This window comes from Aplysia californica, unplaced genomic scaffold, assembly GCF_000002075.1.
Source record: "Aplysia californica isolate F4 #8 unplaced genomic scaffold, AplCal3.0 scaffold00003, whole genome shotgun sequence".
NCBI lineage: Eukaryota > Metazoa > Mollusca > Gastropoda > Aplysiida > Aplysiidae > Aplysia > Aplysia californica.
The window spans coordinates 3,299,633-3,315,353 of record NW_004797273.1 but is presented as its reverse complement, the minus strand read 5'-3'; the positions used below and the strand labels follow the sequence as shown (position 1 = coordinate 3,315,353).

At 38.6% G+C, this 15,721-nt stretch overlaps 1 protein-coding gene across 1 annotated transcript in view; it reads right to left on the bottom strand.

The window, feature by feature from the left end:
- Positions 1 to 764: 764 nt before the first annotated feature.
- LOC101847158 (gigaxonin) overlaps positions 765 to 15,721 on the bottom strand; it is a 17,331-nt gene continuing 2,374 nt past the window's right edge. Inside the window, exons 2-7 of the mRNA XM_005089135.3 lie at positions 13,628 to 13,817; positions 11,775 to 11,938; positions 10,599 to 10,825; positions 9,514 to 9,640; positions 4,439 to 4,575; positions 765 to 3,742 (exon numbers count right to left, since the gene is read on the bottom strand). Of these exons, the coding sequence (XP_005089192.2) occupies positions 2,892 to 3,742; positions 4,439 to 4,575; positions 9,514 to 9,640; positions 10,599 to 10,825; positions 11,775 to 11,938; positions 13,628 to 13,817 (1,696 nt within the window). The 3' untranslated portion in view covers positions 765 to 2,891. The remainder of the gene's footprint in view (positions 3,743 to 4,438; positions 4,576 to 9,513; positions 9,641 to 10,598; positions 10,826 to 11,774; positions 11,939 to 13,627; positions 13,818 to 15,721) is intronic.

Genomic DNA, 15,721 nt, shown 5'->3' with positions numbered 1-15,721 from the left:
CGGACTTGAGTTTCTTTTATTTTAAAATACATTTTTAAAGATGTTTTTTTAATACGAGATATATTGCATAATCCAAAAAAATGCGTAAGAAAACTGGTTTTCCGAGTAAACATTGCGGATGGTTTCTCTGGTCCATTCATAAAGTCAACCCAGTCACATTGCATACCAAAATTTAGGTCATTGTCTCCCCTCTATAGTGGCGGGTAGTGCGCATGAATATCTAGAACATGTAAACAAAGCGAAGCTTTGCGCATCCACACCCTTTCGCTTTTCAGGAGAGCAAACTTGTATGGCATTTTTCTACCCTACGCAAACCTAGATTTATTTTTTGAAAATTCTTGCTCAAGGTGGTGGTGAATTTGTTTTGAAGACGTAATATAAACACTTTGAAGCTGTTCTTTTGCCTTAGCTGCTTTTAAACTTGGTTTGTGAGTAGCGAATGTGTTGTCAGGTCGTCTCGAAGCGTAAATCTATCTATTTGAAGCAGAAACAAAAGGAAACTTTAAAGCCGTTTTTCTCAAAACTTTGTTTCCATACCCTGCCTTACAAAATCACCCATATTTAAAAAACTACTGAAGATATCTTTAAAACCCAAAAAGCATATTGTTCAGAAGTGATCTCTGCACATGAAAATGCAAAAAAACAGGATTCTTCAAAATGCGTCATTTGGTACCTTTCACCAGGCACACACAGAAATTTCTTCTCCCCTTCTCCTTCAACTTTCTCCACCACTGCAACAAAAATTCAGCTGTGGTCTCTTTCACCATCTATTAAAAAACAATTCAAACGTATTGCTTTTTTTTTTTTTTTCAAACCTTGGAAAAACTTTTGTTGCAGTATACCAGTTATAAAAATTCTGCAATTCTTTCATCATTCACAGTTTGGTTCGATTGAAAATTTAGCCGCGGTTAAGAAAATGATAAGATAGATTTCTGTTCTGAGTTAGTCCTTGTTTTCAATCAGCAGGATAGAGCCTTGTCATCAGAAGTGACATCATATGGCTTCAATGGGTTTGATTTGTGCAAACTGGCAAGCAACATTTAGGGTGCTTTCAATCATCAGTAGAAAAGAAACTAAATTTTACGGCCATAGCTAACAAAAAATGAAAATGTCTTCGCTGTGAGAACTGCCCTAACATTTACAGCACACACCAGCTCTTCACTAGGTACTTAGACAAAACAATAAGAGACACATCATCAGTAATATAAAATCCAAGTGAATGCCCCTCTAGAACATTTGCTCTGTGACAAAAGTAGGTATATCCCAACAATTTAATTTGTTTGAATGAGATTTTATCACTTTGCGATGTCCATTGCCCAATCAACTTCATAATAATCATCTACACACATTCTAAGCAATCTACGCGATCCTTGAAAAGACAAGTTCCAGATAAGCAAGAAAACATTTAAACATACAAGAAACACTTTACCTATTAACTGTTTAAGACTCAAAATTAATGTAGAATAAATATCTAAAAATGTATTGACATGTACTTTTAAATTTCTCGACGTTATAAAATTAGAAAGGGCAAAGCAGAGTGAGAACATAATAATCCATATCAGGGCTCATACTTGACGGATTAATAAGAAACACCATTAAGACTATAACATGACATGAAAGCATAGTTCTCAGAAGTACAAACATTCATCAGTAAAAACCCTTCTTTTTACAACAGCACTGTGGATTACAGCAGTCCAAAGTACAACTGACATGCAAGTGTGTAGGTGTTCAGCTTTCACTCACAACTAGGCAAACAAATCTCAAATACTAAAGGGAAAAAGCAAATCGAAGCATGAATAGGGACATCACTGCACTGAATCTACCCGAGTAGCAAAAGCAGTCGTAGCACTTAACACTCTGTAATGAAAAGATTGTTATATGAGAAAAATTGTTTCTACTTTAAGTTATACTCCCACTTCCATACCCTTATATAAACAAATACATACTCTACTACCACAAGGGTGGTATCACCGCTCCGCAAATGTGCTATACAAATCAGGATTAGATGGGCTCTACAGAGGCATTTAAAAAAAAAAACCCAACAAAAGCTGGGTAACCTGAAATATTATCAGTGGCATTGTGGTGAAATCAGTAGCTCATCGATATAATGAAATCGGAGAAACTGGCATTTTTACTCCTGTTAGACAATTTTTATCAAACTTTTTTTGTTCTCAACACCTTTTACGTCTGCATAAAAACACATTTGTATGTGGATTTCACGTTAAAACAATGATCAAAGGCACAGAAAAATGTAGTTTGCAGTTTCGAAAGACACTCGACCTTTGGGAGTCACTAAACGTTCGGGGCCATTTTTTTGCTAATTTTACATCTGTCAAATGGCTACCCTGACATCTTTAATTGGCAAATATCTCAACTTCTATTCAAGATAAATGAGTTGGGGTTTTTTTCAACAAAAGCAAGACAAATGAACAATCTTTAAAATGATATCAATAACTTCACATATGCTGAAAAATTGACGAACGCCTGATTCCACCATGTAGTGACACACACACACACACACACACTAAAACATGACTTTGTCTGGAGTTTCAGTAAGGAGCAATCAATAGTTTGGACACCATCTGTATCCGTATAGGTAACATGAAGAAACTCGGTCAATGCCACGTTGTGCAGGTGTCTGTATAAAATGCCATCTATATATAAACTAACTTGATATGCAACTTGGAGCAAGATGCAAAAAGCTGTAGAAACCACTCATTCTGAAAATATGCAAAGCAGTATCTTGTTTACCTTAATTCTGATGTTTCATGATGGGAGCAGAATACCTCACCCTTGTACAGAAACCTTTTTTCAGCAATTAAAAATTTATCTCAGCAATAGAATCTGAAAATGCTGGGCATTGTGTAGATGTAGAAAGACCCTGAAGAATTTTACTTGTCGCTGATGACCTCAGTGTAGTGGAGCTTCCTCTGATGGAACAGCTGATGTAGAACATGACTAGGTATGTTCAGGGCACAGCATGGGTATCGGCGTTGACGATCTGGCCCATTTGCTACCAGACACTCCCACTTAAGCGTGTGACGGTTCAAGGCCCGAATTGCGTGCCACTCACCATTCATGTTTAGCTCACCTACCACGAGAATCCAGTCCCCCTCACATAAGGCACTGTTGATAGAGGAGCCCTCAGCTATGGAGCAAAAGCCAGGCTCATAGCGCTGAGTGTGCAGGGGCCTCCATGAGTCCCAGCGAGCTGAGTAACATTCAGAGCCACATAGTTTGACATTGTGGCCAGAATGGGCCGCACTGGGGCACTCGATGCGTCGCTGGCCCCCAAACACATAGATGTCATTTCCAACTGCCACAGCCTGTGCAAAGCATCTTCTCTCCCTCAGAGGGGACACAGCATACCAAGTCTGGAACTGAGTATCAAAAACCTCAACAGAGTCATAGTATTTCTCTACAATGCCTCCTCCTATGACATATATCTTCTTTCCAGCAGCAGTACAAGATGCCCATGCCTTCTTCACAATCATATCTGGCAGAGATTTCCACTTGTCAGTGAACATGTCGTAGACCTCCATTGATGTTAAAGGGTCAGTCAAATCATTGCTACCTCCAATTGCGTAGATGAAGTTTTCAATGGCAACCAGCCCAAACCCTTTGCGAGCGTGATTCATGGAAGCTACTCGGCTCCAGCTATTGGTAAACGGGTCATATTTCTCACATGAATTCAAGATTCGGCTATTCTTGTCACGACCGCCAGCAGCATAGAGATAGCCCGCTGCAAAAAGAATTAAATATACCTGAGCATGACAATTAACGACAAAACCCCAGTCAATCTAAACTTGAAGAAAAACACATCATCAAAATAATTATTATCTAAAGAGCAGTGATCATTTAGGGATCATCTGAATGAAAACAAAATTTAATTACAAATTTTGATATAGCTTGGCAGGGATACTAAATCATGCCAATTTTTTGGTCAAAATACATTTCCTCAGCTACAAGACGCAATAAAATACTTTCTCTAATTAAAAATATGTTTCGTTTTTTAAGAAGATTAGAAGTTTCAATCATGTTCTTCTGTCATGATACAATGCACTGCAGCCAGTCATTCTTCGCTGGTTATTTGAAAATAATGCTGAAAAATCCAGTATTCAAAGAACATGGGGATTTAGGCAAAAACGATTAGCGCTTCCGAAAGCTGAAGGGATTTTGAACTTTGTTACACTTCCCAAAAAATGGCTTTTGGAAGTATGATCTACTTTTGCAAAACTGAGGGTTTTTTAAATTCTATTTCAGGACACTATCAATCTCATGAAAAATGCAATTCATAACCCAAGACCGACCCCCGATTCAACAAGAAATCCACACAGGTTCTCCGCCTTTGTTGACTTCCACAAAACTGAAGTTAGTCTTATACCTGTTAACTTTCATTTTTTACTCGGAACTATGGTCAGAAAAATTAAGTACTCACCAACTTCCACAACACCGTGGTCGACTCTAGCTGTGGTCATCTGAGCCAGGTCAACCCAGCAGTCTTGTGAGGCCGCCGACCCATCAAACAGACGCACACAGCGAGTGTAGTCTTTCACCTCCAAGTCATCAGGATCTCTGAACAAAACACAGTGAAAGAAAGTCTAGTTGTAAATCAACAAAAACTGATTCAGGCGCTGAAGAACTAGGAACAAATAAACATCAAACAATTACCGTAATTGGTTAACGAGATATTGCTTGTAACTATGAAGCTAAACATTCACATACCTGGCGGCATGAACTGTGTTCTTTGGGAGTCATATCACTTTCTATAAAAGTAAGTCAAAGCATTCAATAAAATTAATGACTTTTACAACCCATCTTACAAAGGAAGTACAAGAGATGTGCAAGTGTTTCAAACAAATCCAGCCCTCACAACATGTTCAATTAACAGAGAGAAAGGCGGAGTATCACTGTGCAACTTCTGAGTAACTGCAATGCCCCTTGTGTAGAATGTACCTCTTGCGGTCTTGTGGGACAACAAAATGGCAGACGGCTGTAGGGACAAACAGTATGTTTATATATAGAATTGGAACTTTCTTGTTCTTTGTGGTATTTAAACCTATTGGAACAGAGAAAAAAACCCAATTAGGATTATTGTAGACAGAGGTAATAAATTGCCCCTTCATAATACTTGAAAACAGATAAAAACAAAACCCCGCAACCAATCATGATCCCTTTTCTAGCCGCAGCAGCCGTGACATCAAAATTTTGATTGTTTCACAAGACATAATCAAAACAGAATTATCAAGAGGATATGATCACTGCAATGAGTAGTTATTGCACCAACAGGCAACCCTCTTCACATATTCCTACTATTTTGTGGTGTTTCTGACAGTTATTAAGTTCCGGATATTATCACAAATGATACCATCATGTGTTTTAAGAAACTGATATTTAGTCGCTATTAAGGACAAGTGGGCTAACCCAGATTTCGGGGGTTTCCAGAAATCTTGACCTACACCAAACGTGGGCATTGCCCTACCTACAGGAGAAGTTTGGTTTCAATGGTGTGTATAATTGTTTGGTTATAGAGAAAACCCTCCTTGTCTTTTAAAGACATTGAATAAGGATCCAAAAACTTATAACTTTGATTTCCTCAAAACAGCATTTTTCGGGATAGCTCCCTTGTGCTTAAAAGCGACCATTTATTGATATACATTTTCTTGAAACGATGGAAATTACAAGAGAAAATTCAACTTTTCTGCATAGCTGGACAAAAATCTATGTGTAGCCAGTGCTTGTCTACTCTTTCAAATTGATACTAGTCTGTTGTCATTTAAGAGCACAAGCCATTAGATCATGTTCTTATGAATGGAGTTTCCCAGGGCTCAGTCTTCAGTCCAGTTTTGTTCACCATTTATACTCAACCACAAATAGTTATGCATGATCTATAGTATCATTTCTATGCTAACGATACCCAAATATATGGTTCAACAATGTTTACCAGCTAACATAAACTTGTCCATTATGCTGAAAATTGTATAGTCTCAGTGACACACTAAATGAAGAAAACCATATGTGTCATGGTGCGGTGGAATCAGGTGCTCATCAATTCTTGGGCATTTGGAGTTATTGGCATCATCTTAAAGCATATTTATTTGTGTCGCTTTCGATTTTTAAAAATACCCATATAACTTGAATAGTAGTCAAGATATTTGCGATTGACGGATGAGGGGTCGCCTGTCAGTGGTAAAATAAATGAGAAAATGGCCGCCAAAGTTTGACAATTTCAATAGCCTGATTCCACTGCATCGTGACACATTTGGTTTTTTTCGTATTCCTACTATTCTGTGGCGTTTCTGACAGTTAGAAGTTCCGGATATTATCACAAATGATACCATCATGTGTTTTAAGAAACTGATATTTGGTCGCTTTGAAGGAAAAGCGGGCTAACCCAGATTTCAGGGGTTTCCAGAAATAAAAAATCAGTAAAATACATCATTTAATCAATACTAAGTATACTGCTTTTGTAGTAAAAAGCTCAGCTTCATCATGACTCGACTCTTGTAACACTTTGTAATCAGGATTATCTCTGGAGAAAGTGAAAAGACTTCAGACTGTTCAAAACAATGCAGTGAGTTAAGTTTTATATGCAAGAAAGCAAGACTCCGCTACACCTTTTTCACAGGCACTCGCTTCCAGTTGAGAAAAGATTTATGTATAAGTTGGCCCCTCATGTCACAAATGTAAGAATGATAATCCTTCACCATATTTACCAAACCCGTTGAAGCTGTAAATTCCAGCTCACAATTTAAAGTCATCAGCTGATAAAAAGAAACTACTTTTACCATCAATGAAACTTAAAACAATGGGTGAAAGGGCTAAAGCCATTTCTGTTTTTAGATTAATGAGATATATATGGAGAGATTTTTAGCAAGACTACGATGTACTGTTTAAATGTTACTATTGTATCTGTAAAGTGCTCAAAGCCTGTGTTTTTTTAATTGGGGTTCAGCACTGGATAAATGTCATGTGTCACGATGTGGTGGAATCTGGAGCTCATCAATTTTTAGGCCTATGGGGTTATTGGTATCATCTTAAACCTGTTCCTTTGCTTTGCTTTTGGTAGAAAAAAATATCCGTTTATGTTGAATAAAAGTTGAAATATTTGCGATTGAAGGAGGTCAGGGTCGCCTGGTTTCAGAGGTAAAATTAGCAAGTAAATGGCCACCAAAGTTTGGTAATTTCCATAGCTTGAGAGTCCTTAGAAACTGAAAATTTACAAATTTTTTTCCTTCAATCAATGTTTTTCAGTAAAATCCATACAGAAATGTGTTTTTAAATGGATATAACAGGTCTTGAGCCAAATAAGAAAAAAAAATTTTAATTGCCCAACGGCGAGAAAAATGCTAATATCTTTGATTTCATTATTTGTGAGCATGTCTGGTGAAAGGGACCAGAAGACACATTTTGAAGAATCCCGTTTTTTTTTGCATTTTCATGTACAGAGATAATTTCTGAACAATATGCTTTTAGAATTTTAAAGATATCTTCGGGGGCTCTCGTGGCCTAGAGGTTAAGGTGTTGGCCTCTCATTCAAAGGTCCCGGGTTAGAAAAAAAATTTTTTCTCTCAATTTGTCTTCTTTCCCCTCCTTTCCTGCTCTCTAGCAATGTTCTGCCGTCTGCTTTCGTCTCCTCTTTCTGCCCCCACTCCCTCCTCTCCTTTGCCCCCCTTCTCTGGGCTCCTGATTCTTTCTACAGCCTTTCTACTGCTACTCCTTAGCTTCTTCTTACTGCTGTCTTTCAGCCACACCACTGATCTTCTTGTAGGAAAGATCTACACCTAGCCTTCTCAGACAAGGGCGAAAAATCTCGGATGGCCCGTGTGCAAGTTGCGCACACTAAGGATCCCTTGGTGGTCTAAAATCGATAAGAGTAGGCTTTGGCCGCCACCCAGGCAAAATTCAAAATTTCCTACCAACTGAAAAAGTTAAATGTGTCCCGCGCGGTCATATGACCTTATGCAGTTGCGAGCGCCGTAAAACACTTACAAAAACAAAACAAAAAGATATCTTCAGTAGTTTTTGAGATATGGGTGATTTTGTAAGGCAGGGTACAGAAACAAAGTACTGAGAAAAACGGCTTCAAAGTTCCCCCCTTTGTTTCTGCTTCAAATAGATAGATCTACGCTTCAAGATGACCTGACAACACATTCGCTACTCACACACCAACTTTAAAAAGCAGCTAAGACAAAAGAACAGCTTCAAAGTGTTTATATTACGTCTTCAAAACAAATTCACCACCACATTGAGCAAGAGTTTTTAAGAAATAGATGTAAGTTTGTGCAGGGCAGAAAAATGCCATACAAGTTTGCTCTCCAAAAAGGCGAAAGGGTAAGGATGCGCAAAGCTTTGCTTTGTTTACATGTTTTAGATATTCATGCGCACTACCCGCAACTAGAGAGGGGAGACAATGACCTAAATTTTGGTATGCAGTGTGACTGGGTTGACTTTATGAATGGACAAGAGAAACCATATGCAATGTGTACTCGGAAAACCAATTTTCTCATGCATTTTTGGGGATTATGCAATATACCTCGTGTTAAAAAACATCTTTAATAAAAATGTACTTTAAAGTAAAAGAAACTCAAGCTCTTGTAAATATCGATATATTAACCCTTAAAACCCTGAATTCTTTTTTTTCATACCTCCCTAGAATCCTGAATTAAAATTGAGATACTAGAAAAAAATTAGGTTGATTCACTATTTTGTTTACTGTGTCTTTAATTGTTGTTAGATTTTACTGAAGTTTGAAAATGTTATTTATATATGAATGCACAGTCTGAACAAAAGGGGAAAAGGTTAAAACACTGGTTTTTAGGACCAACTCTATGACTTAAGTCTTGTGTGTGATCCCCGACTCCACTTCAGTCAAAGTATCATTAGACCCAGCCAAAGATCTAGCCTCTGGTAGCTTTAGTGGTGATCCCCTGCCAATTTCACTATCGTCAAAATCATCATCGATGTTATGCGGAACATTGCAATCGTCTTCAACGGTCATATTTATCGATATATCCGACTGGGAGATCATTATTGGGGTTTGGTTAGGATAAAAAATGTCAAAAATTTTGCTGCCTGAAGGGCCTGGCAGCGAAAAGTGACTAATTTTTCTTTAAAACTCGCAAAATTTCCAAACTTTCGGTGTAGAACTGCTCTCATGACATTATCGGTACTTTCTGCTCGCGACAGAGTCATCTGGAACTGGAGTTACATCCCCTGTTTCTAGCACTGGGAATTAAACGATAAAGTCGACCAGCGGTTTCCAGCGGTATAGGAAAATACGGCGTCAGCGGTTACCAGCGGTATAGGGTTTTAAGGGTTAACGACTAAAGAATCCATTTTTAATGGAACTTAGTTTTTGTCAAAAATTCTATTTTTGACCTTTGAAGCCTGATATCTCAGTTTGAACAAATGCGTCTTCTGGTCCCTTTCACAAGGCACGCACACATTTAGACGAGTGCCTGATTTCACCACAATGACTCATATATTATGTTATTGTTAATCAAGTCTTACTCCACTGAGTATCCTTCTCCTCCACATGCAACAACGACCCGCGTGTAGCCACGCTGAATGGGTGGGGTTTCCTCTTGCTGGATTTTTAGATTTCTTAACACCTGGAAAACTTCCTCACCAAGTTCACCTGAAAAAAAAAAGCAGAAAAAATGTCAGTTTATGTTCCTGTTCAAGAACCAAATCTAGTTCAACACCTACAGGGGGCCTAAAAAAAAACAGGACCCAATTAATTGACAATAACTCAGTCATCTCTACATTAATTTCCATAAAACTTCGAACAAATAAAATTCAACTATGAGGACATCAAGTTTGAAAATCGATCAACATGTTCGAGATATATCAAATTTGTTTCAATTTCGACCAAGATTGGGTAAAATGAAAAATGTTACTTCCTAAACGCGTTCAGCTACAGAATCATAGGAACAGATAATATACATATTATACTGTCACTTTATTTCAAAACACACTCTTAAAAAGTGAATAAAGTGAAAATAAACACTGAGAGTCATACCTACTCCATTCCATATTCTTTCAACAATATAACGATCAAGATAAACACTCAGCACTTAACATTATCCCTCCCTTTAGTTTTAGTTTTTAGTAAGAGTTTTATGGCCCTTGCAACATAATACGGTCATATAAGCGCTGAAGAATAGATTACGTGTTACAAGAGAGTAACATACACAAAAAAGAAGGAAGGGAGATGAGGACGACAGATGTTTGATAGGAAAGAAGGAGCAAACCACACCAGAGCACCTGCCAACCACCCGCTCCCCTCCTTTACACAGAAGGGACGGATGTGTGGCGTGCTGACAAAATGAGTTACTTCTTGGATGTTTGCCCTATGGAAATAGATATGTTAAATTTATTAGTTGAGTTTGTACAGTTTATTAGTACGAAATGATAAAAGACTATTTATGTTAAACTTAAAGAAAATGGCATCAGTTGAAAATCTACAGATTTTAGGCTGATATCTCCAGCCATGGACTGCGAGAAGTAACTCATTTTGCCAGAACGTCTCCGATACGTTTACTATAAAAAAAAGAACCAAAATAAGATGTAGTCAGGGAAGCTAAAATACTTGCCCAAGTCGCCCAATTTCAAAACAGCATTATCAGAGATCTCTGTTGCGAAAACAACGCTTTCCACAAGACTTAAGGCGGCGTCCTTCCTGATCTCGGGTTTATGCTGGAACCATCGTATTATAATGTCGAGAACCTCGTCCTCTCTCACACTGATGGTTTTCCTAGAGAGAAACTTCTCCACCCGATGAGCATTCAGATGTAAGAATTCTCCATGTTGGCTCACCTCACTAGAAAAAAAAAAAAAGAATTGATGAAAAGCAACCTAAATCTTTGAGTTATTCTTCAGCCTATTTCATGATAACTTAGAGGTTTTTATTTATGGGTCACACCCTTAGATACTACACCCATCTCTGAGAGAGAGAAAGAGAGAGAGGGAAAGAGAGGGAGAGAGGGGGGGAGAGAGAGAGGGAGAGAGAGAGAGAGAGAGAGAGAGAGAGAGAGAGAGAGAGAGAGAGAGAGAGAGAGAGAGAGAGAGAGAGAGAGAGAGAGAGAGAGAGAGACACACAGAAGAAATAATAGAAAGAAACAATGATCAAGAAAACTCACAAATTACTCAGAACATTGCTATACCACATCTAGTGGGCTTCACTTACTGCGTGGTTACCGAAATCAAGCTTACAAAAATGTCAAGCATGTGTCGGTGGAACAGTGGTTACTGGAGGGGGAAAAGGTAACCCTGGTTCAAAAATAGGGCGTTCCACAGTGGTGATCAGCAATGGTGGGTGGATTGTCTGTTTGCAATACTGTGTATTATCCGTTTATTTAATTCATCATGTATAAATGTATTTCAGCATTTATGTATCATGTATGCCAGTGTAAACCGAATTTCCTAGAGGGATCGATAAAGTGGAATTTATTTAATCATTCATTTACTCAAGTGTCCAACCACCAGAGGTTACAACGTGCCCCCATTATTTATACCAAAAATATTGACATCTCAGTTCCCTTAGAAAGACACAGTGCAACAGCCTGTCATCCACTCAAACTCTGTCACTCATAAGTCTGTGGCAGCTGATACACAAATACCATTTGTAGCTGGGGGAACAGAGAAAACTAAAATAAAGTATCTTTCCCACGACTACAATGTCCTTCCTCACTCTAAAAGTGGAGGATTGAATCCACAACCTTACAATTACAAGACAGCTACAAGAGTAAGTTTCGCTTTCGAGTTCTGACCTGAAATTCTCATCCAAATACTGAGAGACTTTAAGGTGAGACCAGGAGCAGGAGAGCTGGGAAGTGAAGTCGAACACACCGATACAGTTCTGCGTGGTGATGCATGTGTCCAAAAACTCACAACACAATCTCTTCAGGTCACCCATAAGCAGTTGGTCAGCTGCCTGGAAAAACATGAAATAGAATCAATGTAGTAACTTTTTCTTGTTTTATTTATTTTTCAAAGAAGGTGTTTTTTATGCATTGCCACAGTTAAGACCATTTAGTAGACGATCTTCTGACCCTTTCTATCAGGGCCAAGCCGTACTGAGAGGGATACAACATCCAAGTAGAAAGACCCAGAAACACGACAACACTTTTCTCTCACCTTTGACCTGGGAATTGAACGAGTCTTTTACATGCGGCAGCAAAGCACCTAACCACTACACTGCAGATGCCAGTAATGCAGTAATAATACAATCTAATTACATTGACATACCCTATGGCATGTTTGTTTGTTTGTTCAAACTACCCCTTCAATGATTTCTATGCTAGTCCTGCAACAAATGGAGAAAAGTTTCTTTATAGCCTTGATTTACTATTTGTATTTGTACTCATTCTCAACAGTAACAAGAAATATAAAGTAGCCATGGATATGTAAGAGTCCAATATGTTACAATTTTGTCAGTGGCAGATTAATATAAAAATGATTGAGAAGAAAAAGTGTACGCACAAAAAAATTTTTTAACCAGTGTCAACACATCAAATGACATCATTTTTATAGGTCTATCAGCAGATTCATGTTCAGTACAAAGTTATGTAAATGACTATGTATCCATTTACGTTTTTTGCGAATTGCATTGTGTATATTATTTTATTATGTGTATTTGTATGTGCTCATTTTATAATGATGTGCAAGCATGCACATAAGCAAGTAGATGTGTGTGTGTGTGTGTGTGTCTGCGCATGCGTGCACGCATGTATTTGGCGTGCACATGTTTGCGTGTAATGTGTTTATGTGTGTGTGTACATGTGTGTGTGTAATGTGTTTATGTGTGTGTGTACATGTGTGTGTGTATGTGTGTGTGTGTGTGTGTGTGTGTGTGTGTGTGTGTGTGTGTGTGTGTGTGCACGTGAGTGTTTGGCGTGCAAGTGTGTGCACATGTGCGCGTGTAATGTGTTCATGTGAGTGTGTGTGTGCGCGTGCGTGAATATAGTTCACGTACATATGCATTTATGTAAAGTACCTAGAACTGTGTTCACATGGGAGTGTGGGCGCTATAGAAATGATCAACATTATTATTATTATTATTATTAACAAGGGTGTCTCGATGTTCACTCAAGGCAGCACACATTCAGCAGTGGAGAAAAATATTTTGATTTATTTTCTCACTGCCATTTGCAATAGGATGAATTTTTTGGGTGTGCGTGTGTGTGCGCGTGTGTGTAAGTGTGTGTGTGTGTTTTTGAGAGAGACAGAGACAGAAACAGCAAGAGAGAATGAAAGAGAGAGAGAGAAAAGAGAGAATGAGAGAGAGAAATAAGAACTTGTCAACCCATGCACATGACCATGTACACTTTCTCCCAAGAGATCGATAAAGGTTCATTCATTCATACTTTGTGATTCTCTACTCTATTTTCAAAATAAACCGATCATATTCAAATCTAACTTGAGTTAGACTTTTGTTATCACAAGCACAGCTAAGATCCCAAACAAGAGATTATTCATGAAGTCCATGTGGAATGAACAGCATAAAATCAGATGAACACATGATGATTTAAAGGTTCAGTATCACAACAATGTGCTGTGACACATCATTTTTTTTACTTTTGAAGGGTAGTTAATACTCGTTGATTATACAACGAGAACCAACCTGAAGCATGTTCTGGATGTTCTCTGGATTTAGCTCCACCTCAGCAGTGTAGATGAAGTCAAGTATTCCCTGAAATGTGAGCTCTGAGATGCCCATGTTATCCAGGGACACCACTGAGCTACCTTGGGGTGCAAAACATGGCAGTCCATTTGGTTCACTTGGCAGCTGAGAATCATAGTCGAACAGCGCTCTAGAAAAAAAAAAAAAAGAGAATGTTTATTAAGTCCGAGCTAAAATTCCCGAGCGACTATGCCAAAACCTAAAGCAATCTTGCACATCATGTCCAAATTTACTTTAACATCAAAGACTGGCCCCGCGGAAAATTGCATTTTTACAATAGAAAAATTGCAAAAAAAAGCAAAGTAAACTGCCTAAAAATTGCAAAAAAATAGCAACCTTCCCATCCCAGGCGCATTAAAATGAGCTTAAAATTTTCAGTTTAAAAACATGACAATTTGAGTACAGTAGCATAAAAGCAGAACAGCCTTTTAACAAATCATGATGCACAATACAAATTTTATTGACAACATTTACTAGTACCAACACACAAGTACCTTTTAAAACAAAGTTATCGTCCAAATATATAATACCGTGTGACACAAAAAAAAAGGAACCCTCGGTTTTCGTAATTTTTAAGTGAATGCATAAAATTTGACCCCATTAGTCATTTAGTACTGAACATATACCGAGTACAGTGGAATCCTGTTATAACGAGAGGGAGGGGACCTGTGCGAAATGTCCGTTATAGAAGGATTCTCGTTATAAGGGATCTAGTAATAAATTCAAGGGAAATAGGTAAAGTAGGCCTAATCTATGAGTTTGGTGTTCTGTTCATTCTTTTTTGTATTTCTCCTGATGCTGATTTTGTTCAACATGATCTCTAGGTCTTACTTGATCAAAAATTGAATCAGGTTTCTTTCTCTAGAACTAGCAATGTTGACAGATCGGCGTTGGCGATCAAAAAGAAGAGGCTCTGGCTCTAGGCCAACTCGCCCGCTGTGTTGTCCCCCATCCAAGGAGCTTAAAACATTACTTTTAATCTCCTTGCCCCCACCCCACCACACTCTGTGGTGCATTGCGTCTGCTTGCGCACGTCACACATTCACTCCATCTATCACAACATTGTGCCCTCTCCACCCTGCAACAGAGAAGTGAGAGGCAAGGTAGGCCTAGATAATCGAGACTGGGCTGGACTATCATGCGATGCGATCTGCTTGTCTGAGCATGCCACACCCTCCCCCTTATTCGCTCCGGCCTTCTTTGTTGGTTCGCGTGGTCTCTCCAATTCTTTGTTTCGTTGGATCACCAACAACTTTCTCAACTGGCGAGGGTTTATATGTTTAATTGGTCAGTGCCCTGTGCACAGCAGCTGCAATATTACGTGATAACCAACTAATGTGACTGCGCAATAGCAGTATTTTATTTACAAAGATAAAGAAGGGAAAAAACGGGGTTTTAGAATATAGTGTCTTTATAACAAATTTCTCGTTATTTCAGGACTCGTTTTAAGTGGACTCCACTGTAGTTGGTGCATGCATGCAAAGATCTAAAAGTGTATGAAGTTTCATGAGGTTTAGTAAAAAACAAAAATTGACTGGAGATTTACGAAAAAACCTCTCTCTCCACTGCCCACAGACAAAATTGCAAGCTTTTAGGCTATAGTAACACAAGAGCGCTGGAACGTTTGTTCACGGCACATGATTCTACAATTCTGTTATCATAGTCTAGAATTCTGTGGTTCAGGGTGAACGCTACACTGGTTGGCCTAGGCTATTGGCCTGACGGTGAATGCACACCGGGTGAGAATAGACAAAAGGCTCGCCTGCGCTATTCTCACAGGTGGCCTTATGCAAAATGATATTCCCAGATAAAAATAAGTTTAAAAGATAGTTTTGAATACTATTGAGGAGGTAAAAAGAAGAATTTGAGTGCAAAACATTCGGAAATTGACCATTTTCGAACTCCAGAATGCGTGTAACTACTCGTTATAATTGACTTCTCAACTTAACCCTGGAAGCGCGCAGGCCCTATATAAAGGGCATGAGCCGGGCTACCCGGGAAGCGCGCAGGCCCTATATATAGGGCTGACCTACT